Genomic DNA, 24,664 nt, shown 5'->3' on the forward strand with positions numbered 1-24,664 from the left:
ATCAATTTTTCTACAGCTTCTGTCTCTTTCAGTAGAAAACTTTAAAGCAGACTTTGGTGACAATGTTATTGTGAACCTCTCTGCACACGCTCTGAACTGTTGCAGGGAACTACCAAATCCCTGCTATGTAATAATAAAAAATTGCTCATCTTACAATGACTGAAATATCACCACCAGTGCAAGGGATGGTTGAGGCCCAGGGGACGGATTCCAGACCTGGTTATCAGAGAAAAACAGTCCCTCTCTCTACTCTGCTCAGTGCAGTCCAACCATTCCTGGTGCAGTGACAGTACTGAGTTTAAAAATGCATGCTTTATTTTCAATTGGAAAGGTATTCTTTGTTACCAAGTGCAGACGTAGTCATCATCAAAGCCAAGGTCTGGATAATTCAGATAATTCACATCTGCATCTGTTATTGCTGTCAGAAGATGGTATAGGGAAGGCATATAGCTAAAACCCACACGTTTATAATAGCCTGAAGGAGAGAAAAAGCAGACGATGCGCTCCAATCTAACATCACTATCTAAATCAGAGAAGAAAAGGTTACTACTGGTGGCATTTCTGCTCTATGACTGTTTTTTGTATCAAAGTAAGCATTAAAAACAACCCCAAGCAGGAGCGTAAGGACTTCTTCTCGGAAGAAATTCTCGAGGCCCCGCCAAGCCATGCCTGCTCTGCTGTGGTGCAGGCTGGAGCCGCAGCACCGGGCCCTTCTGCTTTGTCAATAGGAGACACAAAACACACGGACAACTGTTGCCATGGCTACCGCTTTACGTCCTCGTGTCAAGTTTCCCCACGCACAGAAATATTATTTATAAGGTGGCTTAGGTGTGCCTTGTGCCTGGCAGTTAAAAATGGCAGGTCTCATCCCAGGGGAGCTCACAGCCCTAATCAGACATAACACAGCAGGAGGGTGCGATAAACACAGCACAGGGGTGGGGAGAGAGGGTGAGATGTTGCATATGCACCCTGCCAGCTCCTTCCTCCTCGCCATCAAACACTGCCATGGTTTTACAAGTGTCCTTCTGGCAGCCCCTTGGTGATGCCCAACCTGGGCTGGGACACGCTGTAGCCTATAAGAGACAACACGAACTAAAGAAGCCTTGCAGTGCTGGAGCCAAGCAGCTCCTAAGATGTGCTGTCAGCCATGCTGGTGCCGACCAGGCCCTGCTCCATTCAGCCAGGTGCTGAGGTGCCTGCAGCCTACTAGTCTCAGTCTGGCATGCCATTTGAGGGCCTGAATTAGTTGGGAAGGCATACATTTGTCTTTAGAGCAACAAAACGTTGCTGTGGCTTGTTCTCACTTCTTGGATGCTAACCCTGCAAAAGATGAGCCCCAAAAGCTGCTGATCAGCTGGCTCAGGGGGCATCCTTTTGCTGTGTCCCCAGCAAGTCACCCCCACATCCATGTCCTCCTGCTGACACCAGTGCCCAGTTCTGTAAGATGAGTCCCAGAAGGTGTCAGCAAGGCCTTTCCCAGAGGCACTGGTGCTAGAAGATGCTTCACAGTCCATTAGAGATCAGACATCCTAAGTAACCTTCAGAGCCTATTGCTTCCACCTCTCAGCCTCTGGGAAACCCAATTCTCTTCAGAAATCTAACATTTCTTCATCCCGGCCTGTTTTCCAGGTCAGTAGCCTCATTCTTCAGCAGTCCCAATAGTTCAGTGTGGGCATTTTCAAAGGCGTCACTGTTTCTGTGCTTTAGCCAACCCATTTAGTCCTCCTGCTCCAGGAGTGGATGGAGGTAAAGCACTGGGAGATGGCTCCTTCAACAGCAGCTATATGCTCGCTCAGAGGATCCTCTGCTGCCTCTGTATCTGCCAAACTCTCCCAGGTCCATCCCCAGCACATGCATTACTAGCCCCGGAAATCAGCAGGATGAGAATGATTCAAGGAACAGACACAGTGAGCCATGCTGCTAAATTCAATGCTTGGGCAATCCAGCAGCATTTTGGAAAGGGATCAGGATGGCAACAGACATCACTCACTGCAAAAAATGTCAACACTGCAATGACAGCAGCCAAATCTCAGCATGCTGGGTCTGAGGCAGAAGTCCACCACCACCTCAAAACTGCACAAAAAGTTATTTGGCCTCTAACTTAATATTGGCACCATCGATCTTGTTGAGTCAGACATTTAACTCCAGCCTGTTATCTACCCATGGCATTTTCCTACCCTAAAACAAGGTATACATCGCAGGTAATAAGAAAAAGGACACTTTTCTTCCTAAAAGAACCCAAACACACCCCAGTGTCAAAACTGTATTTCTGCTCCGTACCAGAAGCCCAGCCTAGGCTTCAGGCTGAAGCAAGGATGATTTTTTTGCCTCACCACAATTTAGCAGCATCAGATTTCTCCTGTGCTAACAACTATTCAGTTCTGTGGTTTTACACCAAAAATATGTTGCAGAGAGTGCAGGACAGGAATATGCAGCTACTACAATGTGCTCTGGCAGAAGCAGTCACAGCTTCTGCTGATATTTGCAGTTCTTCTGCTGCTGTCCCTATCAAGCTGAAAATAGATCTAGTGCTCAAATGAAGCATCCGTAACACTTCATTTCTTCCCGTTCCTCCCTGAGGCACAGAGTCTTTTCACAAACGCCATCCCCAACATCCCACATGTGCTCTGACGTCACGTTGCTGATTTCTAATTCCTCACTGTGCGTGTGCCTTGAAAAAGAAATCCCTTCCAGCTCCATTTTAATTCTATGCCCTATTTTTGTCAGAAAAGTAGGTTTCCCTCCTCATTCCTTCTGCTGAGACACACTCCTTCTCCTGATTCCCTCCTGACTCCTTCTGCTATGAACCACGGGTGCTGCTCAGTCCTCACAACCTTTAGCCACAACATAAAGCCCATTCTTTGTACTTGTTCACTCTGCTTTCCTTCTACTCTGAAGCATCTGATCTCCCTTTAAAGCTGATCTTAGCAAGGGTAACTCAGCAGCAGAAAGTAATCTACAAATACATATTCAGCACAAGGGAATCCTCTCTGTACAACCAAGTCCCAGCCTTCGCAGTCTCCAAAACGCTTGTGCTGGGTCCTGAATGATGCTGAGCATTTTCTGTTCTGCCTGTCTTGATGAGACTTGAGAGAGCTCAGCCACAGCAGTGCAGATTCGAGACTGCAGCACCATGAATCAAGAACACCTTTGCGGTTTTTCTTTCCTCTGAATTTTAAAAGTCTCTGAAAGCCTGTTTGTTTTCTTTCTCATATTCTGGAGGAACCGATGAATCCTCAACCGCACACCATAAACGGCCAGCCATCAGCTCTTGATTTCTAAAAATGCATTTGTATTAAGCTACGAAATTATTTACAGCGGCCATAAACATCCTCCCAGCATCTGGCAGCTAGAAGAGGGACTTGGAACTCACTAATTTACTTACCACTGTAAACCACTTTCTAATAAATAAATAAGCTCTTAATATCTCACCCACAAAAAGAGGCACATTGCATACAGCGCTACGTCTGGGGTCCTTCAGAGGTGAAGGATTCAGTGGCTGAATTTCTCTGAGGATCTTTCTTTAGACAGGGCATGTTTATGCCCAAATGAATTGTGAGTGGAAAATCTGCATTTTGACATCAGCTTCACATTCTCAGATTGGATTGGATGCCGCAGAAGGGGCCGCTCCATTCTTGTTTTGCCTGAACCAGGATCAAATTCCAATCAAAGGGGAATTTAAAAAAGCCAAGTAAATGAGTGCTAATCCTTTGGCCGTGACCCTCATGAGAGGGACTGCTGAGCAGTTGAGCTTGCTACTGGGGCAAGGCTGCCACTGGCTGCCATGCCATGGATGAGCTGTGGTCCCATCAGGGCCCACGATGGGAGCTGAGAGCACCTGAGGTGATGCAGATGCGATTCTCAACTTCTGTGAAATCTAGCACAGTGCCCACGAGGATGAACGGCTGCCTCTAAGCAAACTTAGACTAAAAGCCATGCTGTCAGATCAAACTTGGTCCAAAATTTTGCTTCGTAAAAAAAACGTCAATAACCTTGAACGTTTACCTTAGATTTTGTAGACTGTTCCCACATTCTTCACTTACAGATAAATTAAAAAAAAAAAAATAAAATCAAACACACCTGCTTTTAACCCTTGCTGGTTAACTGAAAAGTTTAACCAGCAAACAGGTGAAAAAAAGTATTATGTTCATCTTCCCTGCCCCAAACACAGAGCAGGAATGAAGGACACAGAGGGAGGAATGAATTGATTATTAATAATAATATAATTATAAATATAATTATAAATTATAATTATAATAAAATCGAACCAGTTTTGTTTCAACCATGTTATGGTCACAGATAGCTGCATATCTAAATGTAAAACTGTAAAATAGGAATCCCAACAAAACCACTGTATCACCAGTGCTCTGCAGATGAGATCCTGTGAGGGCTTTCCCCATTTACCTACAATTAGAAATGGGCTCAGAGATCTCTGAGATGTTGCAGAACAAATAGGAAAAGACCAAAAAAGCCCCCTCGACATCATCCAGTTCCTGTGAGTTGTTTCTCTAATGTGTTCCCCTGTGTAGTCAGTGCAGAGGCTCTGCACAAACCTTTCTCAAACACAGTCAGCTACACCCTGCTACATTTTTTCGTATAGTTATTAATTTCCAGACAGCAAAGGACTATTCCAGTAAAATTCAGCAGAACGATCCTGTTATCTTAAGAAAGATAAACAAAAGGCAAATACTCACTGCTGTTTTTCAACAGAATACAATGTGATTTTGCATGTAGTTATTGCCATCCTTGAAGCAACCCAGACTGCTTGCTGTTGATTGGAGAGAACTGGGGTGGGGTTAATGAAAGAGTTGCTTTGTGCTTTCGGAGCGATGGTGTAAGTACACCCCTGTTGTAACACTGCTCCACTCACCCCAAACATGAGTTTAGCCCTACAGTTTTCAAAGCATGCAAGGACGGCATGAATAAATCTCATCACCGAGAGTTTCCTAACACTCCTGCTGAATATCCAGTCCTATTAGTCAATGTCAGCCTCCGGGCAACTTGAGAAATTGCAGAAATTCATCCTGGCTGTCACTGGAAATCGAAGGTCAGTCTCAAAACCCAAAACACTCCTTCAAGCTTTGGAAGGCATTCATGTCTCAAGAGTACAAAGTGCAATTGTCAAAGCTTTGCACGTCCACGCAAAGCAGGAAGGAAAAATCAGACCCTAGCACCAACATGGGACAATGGGACCCCGGAGAAGGGCTGGAGGAATGGGGTTCTTCCTGGGAAGCTATTTACAGACACATTAAAATAGACTCTGTTTACACAATACACTGGAAGTTGCTAACAGCCAAAGCCATGTTAGAGGACAGGATTTCAGATTAGTAGTACTGGCCTGGTTGTCCCATACGTACATTCTAAAGTAATTTTTATGGACTCCCTTAACTGAGCAAAATAGAAGTTTTCTGTACTGACCTGTTTTGGGGGGGGCTTCTTTTCTCTTTCCATAGTTAAGGTTCTCTCCACATTCACAACCATCTGCCTGGTCCTCTTCTCTCACATCTCCCTCTATCTGACACCAGCACTGTCCAGAGCTCCTCTCCCACTGCTCTCCCACCACATCCATAGCTCCCAGTTGCACTGCAGTCTGTGAACAGGCTGTGCTTCACTGTGCTCAAGAAGAAGAGATGGAAAGCCAGCCCAGCCCAGTTTCCATTCCTTTCCTTACTCTTCCTGTAAAGGAATGCCATTTCATCTCCATCACTTGAGTCTTCCTCCTGCCAGCATCCCGTGATGCTCTGAATGTCCCTAGCCAATCTGCAGGATTGAGGTCCCAGACCTTGCAATTGCGACTCCAGCAATTGCCACATTAAATGTTGAAATACTATAGGTGTTAAGAAGGAAAAAAATCCCTTTTCTAAGCATTTCCTGGGTGAGCTGATGGCCAGAAGCTGAACTTCTTTTGGAAACCTGTGCAGCATTAAATGGGAAACACAGCCCAGGAGACTGCAAATAAATCAGTTGTGTAGAAGCCAGTGAGAGCAGTGTATAATCCTCCCCGTCCTTGCTGCTACCACCACACATTTTAGCAGCCTCCTGCGTGGCTGAAACCCTAAGAGTAACTGTTGAGGGACAATATGAAGTAGCTCTACATTCTGTAATTTGTCTAAAATAACTGAACACATCAAGAGGTATTCCATTTTTCCAGGGAATTGCCACACTTCCCCCGATACAGAAGCTGCATCGCAGGCTTGTTGTGCAACACAGAGAAGCACAGAGCCAAAACAACAGCCCCATGACAACAGAAACAACAACAAATCCACTACTCTCCTGTTTTTTTCCTGACCATTCAACACTGAGAACACATAACCTGCAGGAGCTAAATTCCCTCCTCTTCAGTTTCACTCAACCTTCAGATTGCATAACTCGATATTTTTCAGAAGGAGCAGAGATAAGGCTCATTCCCCTACACACTCCTGTTAGCTGGCTGTGCTGAAGGCTGCGAACCAGCAGGGTCCCACCTGAGCTGAGCTTCCCTCTGTAGTGCCATGGGTGAGCAGCTGGGAGCCACTCTGGACTGCAGCACTTCTGAGATCCAGTGCCCATGTGGACCATGTGCTCCCCCAGCCCCCCTAAGCTCCTCCTCAACAGTTTCTCCCCAGTGTCTGCATGTGATCTGCCATCCTAAGTGGGCTCCTTTTTTCAGCTAGACACACTATGGTATTTCAGTACAGCACTGTCTAGGCGACAGAAAAACGTGTGAGCAATTTAACGGATTACTTTCCCCTTGCTTTTCATGAAAACATGGAAATTCAGGAAGATTTCTGTTCTCTGCACAGTTGGTTTTCTTTTGTTTGGGTGCTTGCTTTGGGTTTGGATTTTGATTTGGTGGGTTTTTTGTTTGGTTTTGTTTTTAAATCCAGAGCTGTAAATATTCAGAGAGAGAAGCTTTAAAAAAAAAAAAAAAAAAAAACCCACAAACCAACAATCATTATTATTTACAGGGTTTTATCCCACCTTCAAGATTTCTACAAGACTTAGTAATTTACCATTATTCATACAGTTCTGTGAATAAAATGGTCCCTTGTCATACCAGATAGAATACAGACCCCATCTTGCCTTCCCTGGCAAAGCAACCAGCACTCCTCAGGCACAAGCAGCAGCAGTTATCACATACAAAAAAAAAACCCAACAACCCCAAACTGTCCCCTTTACTCCTCTGAACTCCATCCAGCGTCATCATTTTCTGAGAAGCAAGAAAAAAGATGACACAGCAAAATGTCGTACACAAATTTTGCTGCCCCAGGCGCCTGCTCAGCCAATCCCAAGGGGTCAAAATACTTATAGAAACCAGATTCTTAAATTTCCAGCTCCCTCTTCCAGATCTCAGCGCTTAAGCTGAAGTCAGCCAGCGCCACCTCCAAGAGATTTCCATCCCTGCAGCAACCAAGTGCTTCAACGTCTCCCAGGAGCTCTCCAACATTTTCCATTGAAACCTGGACAGGGAAAAGCCCATCAGCAGCACGACACAGCACAATCTCTTCTCTGAAAACAAAACACCCAATGCAAATTTAGAGTCACAAACAGCACAAATGAAACTCAGGTACCTGCAAATTATTTTCCTGCAGATGTGGCTGAGTTGCAAACCATTAGCCGAGAAAAAATGGTAAACGTGGTATTTCTCATCAGTGATATATGTAGCTTTTAGCTGTCACACACAAGCAGCACAGATACATGTCAGGTAATGGATAAACAGGTGAAACGTATGAAACGCTGCTGCTGCACTGCCTTTCTGCACCCCCTCTGGTATGGGTGATAGTGAGAAAGTCAATGTGGTGTAAAGACGGTGAAAAAATAGTTGGTGGAAGAGATGTGCAGGCAGGACCTAATTCCCAACATGTTGGGTCCAGAAACAGCCTGCAAGGTTTCATGCATCTCAGCTGATGAATACTTTGTGAAGAACAACAAAAAACATAATGCAGTTTGGGCACTTCAAGTAAGTAAAGCAGATTGTACATTTATGTGCAGAGGCAATCTTGATGCTTGAAGAAAGCTGAGCCTAACTGGGCTATTTTCCTAAGCAAGCTACCAAGGACTCCTTTCCAAGCCACATCCTTAAAAGGAAGCCCGCATTAAAGAAAAGGAAAGAAGAAACCATATTCTGAGCTCAGCCAATGCTGTGCACGCTTCACTATATGCATTCCAAAAAACACATCCGTAGCTAAACCTGGCTGCAGGGGCAGAAGATCAGCCATGCTCCTTTGTGGCATCCCTGGCTGGCTGTGGAGGGGATGTGCATGGTAGCTGCCACCAAAACTGCACGGAAAACGCTTGCTTCTATAACCACATTTACGTAAAGCAATTTGCTATCACGTCCTGCCTCTGCTAACAGTCCAACCTCCACATGCTCTAAAAAAAATTAATAAAATAATTGCAATTTTAAATGCTCGAAATGCAACATTTCAAACAACCTGCCATTGTGTGGCACAGGGATAGCAGCAGCGTTGCCCACAGGTGATCCAGACATCAACCGAGAGCAAAGAGATGAGTGCCTTGTGCAGCCAAGTCACTGCGGGAAGAACTGTCAGCAACATCTGCGGACATCCGATAGCTTTCAGCTCATGGCACGTGAGCAGTGACTCAGATTTCACCTAGGGATCACAGATGAGGCAATGATGTGTTAAATACTCCTTGCTTCCCCTTATTTAACCTTTGCTGACTGCATCAGGGCAATGCATGCCAGCTGATCTTGTTCTGTGTGCCCCAGGGAAGCAAAGCCAGAACATCAAATGGGGTTCAACAGAATGCATAAGGAAATACCACTGCTTGCATCAAGCTGCAGAGCATCCATAGAAAGGCTTTGGTATCGAGCGCCATGTCTGAGGATGAAGCTCCTCTCCTTCCATGAGAGGCACCACACCTTGGGGACAGCCCTCAGAAGTCACAGGGGGCCATAAGAAACTGTAGTGAGGAGAGGAAGAATTTCTTAGCTCTCCCTGCTCTGATTACTCACAGAACGGCTGCAAGGGTGCCCCAGGGGCAACTCCACATCACAGCCCATTGGGGTTCAGTGACAGCCAAGTGTGGAGCCTCATGTTCCTTGAAGCTTGATAGGACTCACCGAGGTCTGCAAGCAGAAGAAGCATATGGGGCCACTGAGCCAGTGACAGCCTCAGCCATAACCAACCTCATCATGCTAGAAGTAGACAGGGTTCAGCATGGGGATCATCTCTCAGCAGGCTGGCTGGGACCCAGCAACATGAGCATCATCCTGTCTGCCAAGCACAGCACTGGATGCTGTGCACTTTTACCCTTTGCATGTTGGGACAGCGTGCACAGGGATGTGCTTCACTTGTCACTCCCAGGCTTAGGCTGTTTCTATCTTCACCATTACCCAAAGGTGAGGAGGAGTTGAAAAACATTACACTGACAGTGCTGGAGGAGTTGCGGATATAGGGCTTTCCGCTCCGCGCCAAGCAAGCCCTCTGGAATGGTTTGGACACGATAGGTAAACAGTGTCGGGCTCACTCAGCGGGGAGACATTTGTATTTAGATGTTATAGATAAGTGGTGCATATTTGAGACATCTGAAAGTTATTACTCTAGGCAGTTTCTAAACAGAGAATCGCAGTTGCGTAGCCCCTTAACTCCAAGCTGACAGGCAGGATAATGATTTAAATTATTGTTAAACATAGGCTCTGTTTTAAGTGGATGGAATTCAACAGCATGGTGGGTTTAGGGGAAGAGGGGTGTATTGCAAAACATAACGTTTCCAATTGCTGCAATGCTGATCCACAGAAACTTCTCCACTAACACCAAGCATCCATAGAAAGGCTTTGGTATCGAGCGCCATAGAAATGGCGTGAAGATCCTCATAAGGCAACACCATCCAGCTACCCTGGGGCTCATTACCGCTCCATCTAATTGCAACAACTTTGATTATGAGAAATGTCTTTTTCAAAGCAAAACATAAAGAGCTTTCTCACAGGTGGAGCTGATACAGCAGTAAACCATAATAATTTTTATAATGCTTCTGAGTTACAAGTCATTTACGCTTCCTTGAGTTTAATAAGGTTATGTTTATTATGGGATCACTTTTTTTTAATATATAAATGTATACCAACCTATTCTTCATCGTAATCATTTAAAGCACAATTACTGCATTGCATTAGATCGGAGGATAGCATTTGTTTCACCTTTGTTTTCCAGTTAATGCAGCGCTAATATCTCAGCATCGCACATTCCCAGACATCCAAGCCGCCAGCTGCACCCAGGGCAGGCATTCTGCCCTGCCATAGGCTGCTCTCTGCCTAAGGTTAAGTGTGACAGCACACGCTGGCTCTGTGCCACAGCCTGCGTACAGGCAAAGGTCCAGCAAAAACAAGCTGCTCTCTTATGTGGGAAGGAAGAATTAATTTCTTGCTTATTCAGCATCTGCCTGTCTGTGGCACAAGCATGCTCCCAGGCAATATCTCCAGCCACAGCTCTCTCATCTCCCAAGTGGGTAATTTGCAGTAATATAAGCTAGAGGGTCTCATCACTGCTCAGTCTGAAGATCCAATTGGGCCTTAGAAAAAGCAATCACACCTCATCATTTAAGGGAAATTACTTGAATGATTAATAAAAGATGAAACTCAGGAAGGCCACCAGTTCTGTTCAGCATACCAGCATCTCCTAATTATCAATTGATGAGGATCAATAACACCCAAATCTGTTTGGAAATTTTGGGGGAAACTGAGTTCACACATCTAAGCGTCAACAGCAGCAGTGCCCAGCAGGATAGGAGCATCACAGCAGCACCTTTCACATACATGACACAACACAAAATCAAGCCACAAAATAGTAACTCATGTCTCTGACAGAAGCAGTCTCTCAAGGCTGAAAGTCAAACAAAGACACAGCACTTCTGCTGGGCCAATAACTTGGTTGGCCCACCTTGGCACATGTAGGGACCAGTAGTTGAGAGCTAAGGGAATGGCTTGGCACGTATGGTGGTGATGGGCTGACGGTTGGACTAGATTATCTTAGTGGTCTTTTCCAACCTTAATGATTTTATGATTCTCCTGTAAGGAAGAAAGACAGCATCGCCATCCTGCAGTAAGCAGACGCACACATGGGCTTGTCCCAGGATGCTGAGAAATCTGAACCTCAAGTGGGAGTCAAATCCTTTATCTCTAAAATGAAGGATGCCTTTCATCCCTTCCTGTTAAAATCAGTTATCAATCTGATATACTCATACCAGTGGGTAAAGGCATTCATTTCCCTGTTGCTTGGTTGCTTTGCTTTTCTTGAACAACTGAATTCTAATAAACATTTGTTCCTCAAAAAAATAATGGTCCTGTCTCTGTGCAATTTTTTTCTCCTCTTTTAACATGAAAAAAAATCCTAGAGGTTGGCATCAAACAAGCAAAAGACGCAACTGGGTGTTAAAGCTACTATTAACCCATTTGGGGGACCCAAGAGAATCACAAAAAGGAACTACTGCAATCAACAGAAAACACAGATGCAGTTCCTCAGTCCTCAAGCTGGCCACTGAATTTGTGCACTGACAGCCTCCTGGGGCAGGCTCCTGGGAGCTCCTAGGAAGCAGTGAGAAGCAATGAGAAGCAGTGCCTCCCTCTCTCTGCAGCCCCTTCAGCTGCTGCTCTGCAGGCAGGGAGCACAGGGAGAGCTACAGCGCAAGGAGGAGCAGCATTTTCTTGTGTCTGCCTCCAGAGTACCTCCATGGAAGGCAAGGTGGCAGCCAGCCTCCAGCTGAAATACTTGAGGCAAAGGGATAAGAGAGAATAAGTGAACTGTAAAAGCCCCAAAGAAAGCATTTCCCAACACCTTTTCCATTCTGGTCTACTTCTATGTCTCTATGACTCTATGACTCTACTAGCTCCACATAAGCTACTCATTTAATGAGTTGAACCCAGAAAGGATTCAAAATCCATCCGGGGCTTTCCAGCACATTTTGAGAGAGACCTCAGCACAATACAGCTGCTTTGAAAACCCATCATTTTCATGTTCTGGCAAGAGCTGATAAAGAACTCTATGTTTCCTTCCCAGTAGTAATCAACGACTTTTAAGTCTCTGGAGAAATAAATCCTGCTGGTGTCTGTGTTTATCTTCATGCTGGTAAGCAAGTGCGGACACAACTACCTGATGATGGGGAACAGCAACACTAAAACAGGTCAGGGATATTCTTTTGCATCACCCTCCTCCTCCTCCTCCTCCCCCCAACCCCCTTTTATTTTTAACCTGTGGTTCTGTATGTCAGAACAGGCAGGTCTCTCAAAACAAAATCATGCACCTTCAACAATTCATCTCTACAGAAGTCAGAAAAAGGATATTAAATAAGGAGACAGGCTTGCAATCAGCCTTTCTCAGGAAATAATAACCTGGGAAATTCTGACTCATGCTGATTTGCGATCAAGGACTGTGACTGAGATACCAAAAAAAAGGGATTGAATCAGATTTCCATGGCTGTGTCAGAATGAATTAATTCTCATCATGTAACTGGAAAAGATTTAACATCACAGAAGCATTTTTAGAATGACAGCAGGATATGGAGGCTGTGGTAAAGAAGAAAACATGATTATTGGGCTGGAGAGACTGACAGTGAGAACAGATAAAAAGGAAATACATATACCATAAAATAATAGCTTGGTCAAACAGCCACCGACAGGAACATCCTGAGAAGGAAGCAGTGGCTGTGAACATCTGGAACTGCAGGCTGTGGGTATACCCCAGACAACTCCTATGTCATAAGAACTGAGACAAAAATTGTCAGGGGTGGTGAAGTTGAGACACTTTGAGGAGTTGCTGTTGTTCACCACTGGTTTTCATTCTTCTGTTAAAGCCAGGCAGATATCACTGCCTGGGTTTGTTCATCAGAGATCACTGTCTAGGTTTGTCCAGTGGCATCATTTACCCTTGTGCCATTCTCATAGATGGGATAGGCTTTTTCTTCCCTCACCTCTGTGGTTGTCAGCAAAGCTTTTGAGTCAATCAAATCTTGTCAGCTGAGCCCACTCTGAATCTACCCACACCAGGTCAATCTACTTGAGCTCCAAATGCCTGTCAAAAGAAATGATGCTGGTAGGCACAACCAGTCCTTTCTAAATCCATGCTTGCAACTAATTTACATTAATTGCTGCAGAGGGTTTAGTTACAATGGACAGACAAAACACTGCACTCAATATACATCTCAAGTAAGTGCTGTAAAGATGCTACTAAGTGGAAGATTAGACTTTAAAGTGCAGCTTGAAGGATGGGAATTTATCTGGCAGCAAACTTCACAGACACGGCTTTAGAGTGAAATACCCATTGCAAGCCACTGGTGAAGAGTATATCTACTCCTTCCTCATAGATCCTGTGCACCTTGACAGATCTCTCTATGTTCATCATTAGCAGAAGACTTCAAAAATAAGTTAACTATATGATAAAAGCACAAAGAGAAATAGGTATTATCAAGAGAAGAACAGAAATACACAAATCTAATTTGGAATGTAAGAAATATCTGACTCATATTTCACCAAGGGTTGTTCTTCTCCTCTCTCTTAGTGACCCCTTTTTATGAAGACCATCAGTAGTACATAGTTGGCATGCTAGAAGAGCTGATTTATCTGCAAGGAACACACCAGGCATCCAAAGCGACCCAAGCAAAGCAGCGCAAAGACTCCTAGCACCTCAGAACAAACAACATCAAGGTACTGTCCAAACAGAGGGAAGAGAAATTAAAAAAACAACAAAGCCTTTGTGTCATAAATTACCATCATGAATTCAAAGCAAGACAGCAACTTATATATATAACTTTGCACCAGTGAAAAAGCCAGGCAAGATGATATCTCGGTCATGGAGTTGTTCTTCCCTTCCCTGTCAATACAAGCAAACCTGCTTTGCTAAACTTGTTCTTTCACTGTTTTCAGCCAGTATGTCCCCCTGTTTCCAAGCTTGCATATTCTTGCCCACCTCATGCCTCTGGATCCCATATAAACCCTCCTGCACTGAAACCAGCCAGGTTTTCCACAGCAAACTAGCATTGCTGGGAGGCAATCTCCCCACTTTCACTCCAGCTTCTGCAGCACATCCCAGCCTCCCCTACTCACACTCACCTTTCTCCTCTTGAGTCTTTGCCACTCAGGCCAGAAAAACCATTAAGCACAGAGCCTGATCCCTCTGCATTGCCATTGATTACTGATTAACCACAGACCACTGGTTTTGACCTAGCAAACCCTGCACAGAACACAATAACAAGCAGATGGTAAAGAAAAAGATCCAGCAGGGCACTTAAGCACATAGCTATCTTTAGGAATGTGAATTAACAGACTTACCCAGCCATAAACCTGATTTCTGGCACACTGGACACAGCCACATGTGTGTAAAGAGGGGGTCGGATTCAGGCTTTGCAGCCTATGCAGTCTTCTCACCAAATGAGAATGTGTGATCTATATAGTTGGGAACTATATACCTTTAAAATCTGGTATTTTACTTCCCACTTGAATTTCTCCTCCACCAACTTGCATCTATTGCCCTGCCTCAAAGAGCACTCTGCCTCACCATCAGATCATTATTTAGACTCTCTGTAGTTCATCTCTTTCCTATGGAACACTTATTTCAGCTCCACATCCTAAACCAAAGCACTAGAAATTATAGCATGAGTAATCGTGACAGCAATTGTGGCCTATGAACAAATAATTTACGTATTTCTCTTGAGTGAGCCAATAAAGCTGAGCTGAAATTGCCTGTCCCTGTAGCTCCACAGTGAAATTCTCAGTCAGTTCAGCTTTCTTTCCACCTGTTTTCAGCACTGACCTTCAGCATGAGGCCAATTTCCTTCCACCTGGCCAAACAGCATTACAGTCAAGACCTGCAGACTTATTCGTGCTAGGAATGGAGCAATAAAAAGTGTTTTGACAAGTGCAGGCAGCATCAAGGCTCATTGAAGACAGGAGCATACTCCAGTGTATAGAGTCACTAGTCAGATCCAGTTAAAACCAAACAGGTCTACAAAGAGGAATAGAAACCAACAGGACAGGTGCTCTGGTCAAAAATATGCTTTCACTCAAGCAACGCTGGGACAGCAGAGTGGTCAGCTGGCACAGGAAGGCCGTGGCTGCTCCCTACAGACACCAAAGAGAGCAAAGAATAACCAGGGAAACCCCATAGCAAAATGAGGTAATGCAGAAAAGTATTGATTGAGCCATCAGCATTTCCAGATCATGCAAACATTTACAAGGCTCTAAGATGCTGGAGTCCTCTGGACTGAGGTGTGCAGAGAAAGGGAGGATGCCCTGCATTCAAGATTTCAAGATTTGGTTCTTTTCATGCAAGACACATGGATATTTATTGGCATGGCACCAGCATACCAATAGGATTACTGGATTCTAAAGGCTTTTTCCCTGGAGTGGTCTTTATCCTCTTAAAAGAAGATTGAGCAATTAAACATTTATTTTTTTCCTGAAGAGAATTAATTGCCTGTGAAGGGTTCCACCAGTGGCCAGATGCATCACAAGAGATCTTCATCTTCCTACACTCACCAGCATCAGCCAACGATACAAGATTTGATGCAGTGGCCAACAATCTGATTAATCAGACTTGAATTCTTAGCTACAGACTAAAAAAGTACCGATTCAAAATCAAATAGGAACAAATAGGATGGGAATTTCCTTTGAAAGATTTTGGTGAAGCCCTCACGATTTACTGTGAGACAGTGCCACAGGCCGACTACTTGTAGTGGGCATCAAGCATACGCTCATGGTGGACAATAACTTTCTGATGAAAGAAAGCACCATGAATTAGCAGTATCGGGGCAGTTTACCCTTGACAACAGTGAGTGCTGATCCAAGCTACTAATGGAAAATCTGGCTCTACACAACTAGATACCACTACTTGCATTTTTGCCATCCTTCATCCACTTGTGACCAGTTATACTCATTAGACCTCCCACAGGGTCTCTTCTCCTGACAAGGGTACTTGGAAGTAGACCTGGATCAGCAAAGATTCCTTCAGCCAAAACTGCTTTTTTTCTTCAAGACAGGACAGGCAGGGTCTGGAAGAGCTTCTGTTGCTTGGTGTTTGGCCAAAGAAAAGTGGTGACTACACAGAGAGCCAGGGTGAGGTTCCACTCACTGTAAAACCAGAGCAGCCCCACAGGTTAGCTGCAAGCTCAGACCAGTAAAGCACAGCAGGAATAGTGCTATAGGTAAGGGCCTTCCTGACTGAGCCCAGCAACACTTCTGCTTATACAAGTAATAGAACAAATGGAGACTTCAGAGTATGATACAATCTCATTTTTAGCTCTGCTGCTGATACAGATGGAAAAGGTAATTTAATTTCATTGAAGGTGACAAACTTCTTTAATAATCTAGGCACCTTGAGGGATAACAGTTACATCCTCTGCATGGATTGCATAATCAGAGGCTGTGATGCCAATTAATTACTGAAATGGCAAAGTGCTACCTCATGCCAGTGAATACATACTGTACAGAGACAGTGTCTAGTTTTATCCTATCTGCAATGTTTAGCCATCATCTGTCATAAGGCCTTAGGGGAAAGGGTCTCTACAACTGGAACAGCTGGAATTGCAAGATTAGCACAATAAATTGATATTCTTCTACCAGATCATCTACTCAGCTTAAATCTGTAACTCACTTCCAGCTTCAGCCGTCTTCACTGGAGTAAATGCACACTGACTCTGTCAAGCTACAGCTTTATAAACAAAGAGAAGTCAGCTTTCAGCTTTAAAAGATGAAGTATGTTGTGTTTAAACTATTTTGCTGAGTATTGTTGAGACAGATATTAATAAATCTGAAGAGATTAATTCCTTGTACCTGTGCGTTTTCTGCCTTTCTTTTTGAAGACTTCTATTGCTTAAACAACTATAAAAGAAACCACATTAGACAAAACAAGGCAAACGCAATTATATGCCGCATAAGTACCAATTGGGAGAACGTATTTTGTAAAGAAAATAACAGCATATCTGACCCTAATGATTTAAATCAAAATACCAAAACCTCAGCAAACGTAAGTAATTCTTTGGGGCTTTCCCAAGAGAACACCATTTGCAGCATGTTCTTACTCTCCAGGGCCTTGCCCACACTGGAAACTACTGCAACTAACAAGAGCCCAAGTGGTAAATTTAGTATATATTCAATTATTCCAGGAGTTTATACCTTTGGTGGGGGTAAGATAAGTTCAAAGCACTTTTAATTGGAATTGCTGTTTCCAGACTGCAGCTCCTATACTTACACTAAGAAATAGCACTTAGCAAAGGAAAGATAAACTTCTTAGTGAAAAGCTGAATATTTTCCTCCTTAAAGCAGCAGCCAAATCAATCATGAGAACAGATATTTAATGTGAAGATGTTATGTTTAATATTTATGCACTGTCAGTACAACTACAGCATCCACATACCCATTGTGTAAACACCAGTTAGAGTTGTCAGAGATTTCACAGTTCCTTGTGCTTTTATGGGTAACGTGGAAAATACTTTATTGCCTTTCTCACCTGTGTTAGGAACAATACTTCAGCTTACTAGAACTAAAGGAACTTGACAAAGTACAGAATTTATTTTCCACTGATCCTTCTGCCTTGTTACTGCCTTCATTTCTCTCAACCTTGACAGCAATAGCCAGGCTCTCCAGTTTATTTCTACCCAGGTTCTCTTGCATGTTCTCCTGACGCCAACATGGATACAGTTTGTGGTCATGTACCTATTGCCAGTAGCCCCTTATGTGCCAGATTTTGTCCTTTCTGTTCTCTTAAGGAACACCTCAGCTCCTCGAGCTGTCCTGATAAGGAAGAGAGATAAGATCAGGAGAAAGCAAAGGCACCCCTGTGAGCAACAGATGGAACACACCCCTCGCAGTTTCCTAATCCAACACCCTATCGTGACCTTCAGTCAAGACTGAAGGGCCGATCTCTCAGAGGCTGCCCCAGCAAAGGGCACTGCATTGAAACAGCTGAGATGGGTTTGTTTGGAAGGGCCACCCCAGCAGCCTAATCAGCATCAGCAAGACAGACAACTCAGGGCCGCAAGCTAACTTTTGGGTACCTATCACATCTGGAAAAATACATCCCTCCAGAGATTCTAAGTCAAAGCAGGGATTGATTAAAATGGCACGAGATGAGTTATTTATTGGTCTGTTTTCACATTTCTAGCCATGTCAGAGAGCTTCTTGCAGCTGCCATAGAGACAAGAGCTACAGACAATAAAACTTTACGAGCAATTTAAATCCTCTCTCTCCTACAGAGATGCAGAAAAACAATGACAACTGACTGTTTGCAGGTTGTGTATATCTTGCCTTCATTAAGTAGAACTCTGTTTAAAAGCATATCATTCCTTTCCATGAGCTAGTCACAGACTTCCACAGAGAGGGCAGATAGTTTATAGCTTCCACTTTCAACAATGCACTGTAAAAATACAATGCAGTCATATTTGATTATCCAATTTCCTTTCGTGAGAGCCACTCTCAGCACATCAGCGTGTTCATTTGCATGTGTCACAGCAGCAAAAGAAATGGATTCCCATAGGTAATGGAAAGTAAGTTTTTGCACACGGAAAATAAAACAGCAATAACCACATGGCAAAATTACAGATGCATGCGATAAATCAGGTTTAGCATCAGTCTTGTACCATTCACACCTGAAATTTGCTCATAAATCCACCTCATTTGAGGCTTACTTAATGTTTCTTCTAAAGGTGCCTTGGAGCTAGAGATTCAATTCACCTAAGAAGTGACACAGGTAAAGAAAGAAAAACATGCTTCCTTCTTTCCCCAACAAAACGTGCCATTTCCTTGCCAACTGTGCACTAGCTTGAGTCCCAAGATGGGTAAATATCCATCTATAAATGGTTCAACATTTTGACTTTTGATTCTTAGCAAACACAAAGTAGTAAGAAGCTGGGAAGGGCATCTTGAGAAAGACAAGCTTTCTTCACTTTTTAATGTAATAGGCAGCATTGACTGTTAATTCTAGCAGGATCAGAGTACATATTTGTGATTGAAGATATATTCATACTCTTTCTACTTCAGGAAAAGATGTGCATTTAAAATCTTTCTGGTTTGCAAGGTCTTGTGAGTTTTTTTTACATATTTTATATTTACCAGAGGTGGTGAAGCTTTGCTTTCAACAGGTGCCTTTCAGCATGCCAATCTGAATAAAATAATCTTTAGTTTTCCAAGCTGTTGTTGATAAAAGACTGAGACAACTTAGAAATACTGAAAATATGGATGGGAGACGAGTATGAAGGAAATAATAAACAGGAAAAGTTTCTAGTTGCTGACTATATTGTTGATGAATGGGACAAAGAGGAAAACCACCTGGCAGCTCCCTACTAGCCAACTGTCTGGAAGAAGCAGACCAATGTGAGTCAACACCACTTGGTTCCTATGAGCTACCATCCTTCTTCCAAGACTGAAGACTCAAGAGTTAAACAGCTAGTCCCTTCCTTCTCCTTTTTATGCTTTATTATTGCAGCAGGGCAGTAGACTGCTTATATTCCATTTTTCTCAGATTCTATTTTAAAGAGTGAAAGAGCATATGTGTATGCTGAAGTGATAGCATATGGCTAAGGCACAATTCTACTAAATTTTACTTTAAATTATTCTGGAATGTAAAAGTGCACTTGTGCAAAACTAGCTGCCCAAAAAGGGAAGCAGAGCTGTAAACAATCCTGCCTGCAAGTTGGGCATGTCAGCAGGAGAGTCGCTGTATAAGGGTATGTTTACAGGTCACTTAAGCCTGCATCTGTGCCGAAACCTATGCTCTAAAATACCAATCGTCCATGCACCTCATTGTAACCTCCTCTCCTACGTGAGCCCTTGAGACCTTGAGGTCATAGCAGCATGAGCTTTCTGGGTGAATTTAAGACCTTTCCTCTGTATAATGTGTATAGAGGTTGTGACAGGAAGGAACAGGTTCCCAACCATGACTGGTTGGGAATAGTGAACCTTATTTCTGAAGCTATCTGCAATGGGGATTAAATTGGTCTCCCATTTACACTCACTCCAGCAGTGACAGCCAAGACACAATCCATATTCAATATTCTAAACTCCCTTAGATCGAGATGCAGTGGAACATACAAGTCATTTTTACCTTTTTCAGAACAAAATCAAGCAGTTAAAGAAGCTGTTCGTAGGACTCTGCTTCTGTGCCTACAGCAGGGGCATTCAAGCCCAGGGACACCCACAGCCACATGTGCCTGTGCCAATTACAGCAGTAATTCAATGTGCAATTAGCAGCAGGGATGGAAGCGAAATGTAAAGCTTAATTCTGCCTGTAAATCTCTAAGAAAGGAACAGTCTCACTGGACTTGGCCATTGCTCTATTGGGTCCCCAGTTGTGGCTGGGACTGCTACTGTAATGCAGATAAGAAAAACGCTAAGTTTGGAAGTTGACTTGTGGGGGTATAAATGCACACAGCTTTCCCCACAGTTTGGGATTTTGCAGTGACACAGCACTGACTGCTGCACATCTTTCCCCAGGACAAGCTTGATTTTGGAAAATAAGTTACATACTGGGAGCAGGGAGGGAATAATTCTGCAATGAACAGAAAGACAACCGACCACAAATGGTAAAACTTTTAGTCAGATTCCTGGGTGAAGCACACATAAAATCAGATGGAAGCAGTGCATGCAATTTGACACAGCAACACTACGACCTTTGGGAAAACTGCTAGGTTCAAGAGCAAGGAACACATCAAGGGTGGGGGAAATAAATCTCTGAACTGAAATCTGAAATGCTAGACTCTTCTGTTGAACATACCACTCTAGCATTCCCAGCCTCCATCAGATGCCCTGCATGCCGTGCTGGGCTGAATGTGACCATATGTTCATAGCTAAGCTATGAAATCCATTTGTCAAGTCCCAGGAGTTTTTGGCAAGTTGTCCAATACTATATGTGTGGTCTACAACACTGACACACACGCAGAGCTTTGCTGTGGGTATGCCTATATGATCCAGAGGCGACAGAGCCAAGGCTTTCAGCACTCTGATTTTTAGTGCTGTGTAATAATGAATAGAGATAAAGAGGACTCAAGCCTAAGATGTTTCAGCACAGTTGCTAGTATTAAAGCCTGCTGAAGGCTGCTGGAACATGCTATAAATATGTATCTGAGCTCCACGCCAACTGTGTAAACTCAGAAGCTGCCTGCTTCATTCAGAGAGTTTATACCCACCAGTGCTGCAGTGAGAGTTTGGAGCCTGGTAAATTAGAGGCAAATCAGTGGCTGGCAAGAGTTACATTTCCCTTGTGAAAAGGGATATGGAAGAAGCTAGGACAGTGCAGGGGTGGATGACGGAGACGAAACCATTTCTCGGGTGTTTTGAAAGGAAACACATAATCCAGAGTTATGGGCCCTCATTAATCAGGCAGAAGAGTCCCAAGGTGCCAAATCTCACAAGAGCAGTACAGAGAGCTTTGAGTCATTTGTAAGATCCTCACTGAGTCCTTACTGTGACATTTACCCAAATTCCAGAGCTCAATTCAAATATCACCTTCTCGGTCTAAGAATGGTTGCCCAGTGGCTGTGACTCAACCTGATTCACAACAAAAGATAAATCTTTCTACTCCTAAAAGAAAGTAAAAAGCTGCCGAGAAATCCCTTAATTCCTCTGCCTTGTGCAATCTTGGGCCAGCTGATTTTGCAGCAAGAAGAGGTTAGTTCTATTTCTTCATATCCTGAACCCGCATACCTCTTCCATGCAACATAGGTCACTACAGGCAGACCTGCTGTATTTCTTAGTGCAACAAAAAGGAGGCAGAACTGTACAGAAAGGAGGCAAAACTGTCAAAACGTGGCTTGTTTAAGATAGAAAAACACAAAGATCCCAAACTTTGCCAAGACCACACTTCTGGGGCAAGCCTGAGTCCTCAGGAGTGCAAACAACCTGTATTTTAGCTGATTATGGCAGAAGACAGGCATTCAACAATCCCCGTCCTCCAGCTCCATCTGCATTTCCAATCCTTGGGCTCCAGAGCATGAATTTAACTCCTCTGTCAAAGCAACACCTTGGCAAAACCAGCCACAGCTTCTTTTAGTAATCTGGATGAGATCCATATTTAAAATCTGTTCACTAACCCAGACAGAGAATCACAACACTGTCATCCAGGCAGAAATCATCCCTAAAACGTATAATTCATTTCCCCACTTTGGCATGGGGAAAGTAAGCCAAATATAAAGAAAGGTTTTACAAGGTATGTGCCACACTCCAGAAAATGCTTGGACAATGTGTAGCCAGCACGATGCCTTCAAGCAGAAATTTACTTACACACGGCTTCTAGTGATGCACTGCAGTGGTTGTTCCCACCTCCCACCAATATGGTATTTAAAGTGCTGTGTTTCAAACTAATACAGGCCACGGTGGCAAGATGCTGTGGAAAGGGTAGGGGGACGGCTCAGCATCACAAGCCCGGCTCACGCAGCACTCACCTAGGAGCTGCACCCCGCGGGTGAGCCCATAGACATCAATCAAAGCCCAGAGGGGCTCTGCCGTCCTCACTCCGCTGAAGAAGAGCATTGCAGCAGAGTCATTCACCCGGTAGAAAACCCGTCCCTTCTTGTCCACCCAGAAGGCAATGATGTTCCCCTCATTGGCAAACTCTTCTGGCAGAGCCTTGGCCCAGAAGCCGCTTTGGGAAACCAAGTCAGGACATGCGTACTTCGGCAGGGTGTCAGGGTTAATCCTTGAAGGATCCTTGGAAGTAAACCCAAGTCGAAGAGCACCGCTCCAGCAACACTGCTTTTTGGTGATCTGTGAAGATAACAGCAGCATTAACAGCATCTGGCACTCAGACATCTGCGTTTATACACACCACAGAATCTGTGCCGGCAAATGCCAAAAGCCACCATGCAAGTGAGCCCACCAGCTTTAGGAATCATTTTACCCACCAAACACTATCTCGTCTGCAAACATCAGGACTGCATACTTAGGATACAATGCACATATAAGAAAAAGAATCACATTAAATCCATGGGGAGGGATGAAATGTAATTACAGCTGCATGATGACTCAACTTCTATTTCTAGGGTAATTCCTTTTGCCCTAAGAACAGTCCTCTCGCAAAATGTGCCAAAAAATGGCCATAAGAGCTTGTATCTCAGCTGAGGCAGCATCTGCAGCAGCAGAGCTGTTCCTCCACAGTGGCTGGATGATGGGATTTCTCAGGACCTGAAGGAAAAGCACTGGCTTCAGAATCTCAGCCACCACCACAGGGTTTTCTGGGTTTCCCAGCTAAGATGGAGACACTCTTACTCCTCTCCATCTTATCAGACTGGATGAAATCACATATCTTTCAGCAGAGAACTTGCATGTGGAAAAGTTTAAAGTATTTAACCATACTAAATACACAGCTAGGGCACAAAGATAGATGTTATCTTTTTTGGGGGTTAAAATCTACTAATTTTGGCTGTGTTGTGCTTTCCCAAATAAGCATTAGGAGCATCTGTTAACAGATTCTGGGAATCTGCATATTTCATACGCACCCTTCTGTCCTTCAAAGAGATCAGAAAAAAGATCAGAGGTGCCTTCAGAACCACTGGCTTTTTCTCAACTGAACTGAACCTTGGTCTGAAGAGGACAGAGGGAAGCGGGCACTGGGCCCTAAACACACCCAAAACACTCCCCTGGCACAAGGTCTCCATTTTCCTACAGAAGCAGGTGGTCTCCATGGTGTCAGCAGAACCCAATGTGGAGATGATGCTCCTGGGGATTGTATTTCTGAATTCTTTCCTAATAACATTTGTAAATATTGCATTTTTCCCTCACGCGTTCCTCTCCAAGGCATATCTGCCCCAATGAGCACAACAAGCCTAGAGATTTCTGCTTTATTAATACCTCAGAGAAAATACCTCAGGGCTTCAGAAAAGAGTTATCAATCGTCAAACAGCTCCTCAGTTAAGCAAGTGCTGCTCTTTATCCCTCCTCAACCCAGCCAAGCACCTCAACTGTTTACATGAGACTGCATCAAACATTCGAGAGCTTCCCTCAGCTTCCAGGAATCACAGGATGCTCTTTTATCTCCCTGGTGGGGTTGGGATGGTATCACACACATCCCCAGTGGTAGGGGTTGGATGAGGCATGTGTGTGCCAAAAGAGGGAATATGCGTGCACTCCAAGAAGCAGCCAGCATTATTTATTGTAGCAAATTTACTGCAAGCCCTAAAAGCTTTTGGGGCTGAGATAAATATGGCCTCATTGTTATTTGAACAATTTACTCTTTCACAGTCTCTTGCCAATGCTTTACAGCAATCAGAGGCTGCATGAAGTAAATATTCATATGCTAATCTAGGCTGCACACTTTCCATGTATTAATCAACACCTATAAACAGTTCTCAATACAATCTGACCACAAGCAAACTAATATTCAAATTAAAATCCAGTATAAAGCCCGCCAAGAATTAGACACAGCTGGACATAGGATACAGAGCTTTGCTAAAAAAGGCAATGGTTAATGGTGGACCAAATTCTCTCTTCAGCAGCTACTGCTAATAGAAAAACTTGGGAAGTCCCCTGGGTACCAGAAAGGGAGGAAAAGATGCACTCCATACCCAAACTGCTAAGCTATGACTGTTCCTACAGATCTAGGCTCCTACTCTTTATTGCCTTGTTACTTCTGAAAAAGTCAACCTACTCTCTAGCAGTGCCCTGAGTTACAGAGAAGAAACCATACTGGGGCATATATCTTGGAAATGAAGAAAGGAAATCTTCCTGAACCCTATACAGTTCTGGTTG

General features: G+C 43.9%; 2 protein-coding genes across 6 annotated transcripts in view; one reads left to right on the forward strand and one right to left on the reverse strand.

Annotated features, from left to right (window-relative positions):
* Positions 1-24,664, forward strand: part of ATP5MK (ATP synthase membrane subunit k) — a 426,737-nt gene that overhangs the window by 261,720 nt on the left and 140,353 nt on the right. The window lies entirely within an intron of this gene.
* The window catches only part of NEURL1 (neuralized E3 ubiquitin protein ligase 1), a 136,447-nt gene that overhangs the window by 29,190 nt on the left and 82,593 nt on the right, over positions 1-24,664 (reverse strand). For all 5 annotated transcript variants that reach the window (XM_052677864.1, XM_052677867.1, XM_052677868.1 and 2 more), the window contains one exon: positions 22,363-22,684. In XM_052677864.1, coding sequence (XP_052533824.1) covers positions 22,363-22,684 — 322 coding nt within the window. The remainder of the gene's footprint in view (positions 1-22,362; positions 22,685-24,664) is intronic.

Source organism: Tympanuchus pallidicinctus, unplaced genomic scaffold (genome assembly GCF_026119805.1).
Source record: "Tympanuchus pallidicinctus isolate F22 unplaced genomic scaffold, pur_lepc_1.0 scaffold16, whole genome shotgun sequence".
NCBI lineage: Eukaryota > Metazoa > Chordata > Aves > Galliformes > Phasianidae > Tympanuchus > Tympanuchus pallidicinctus.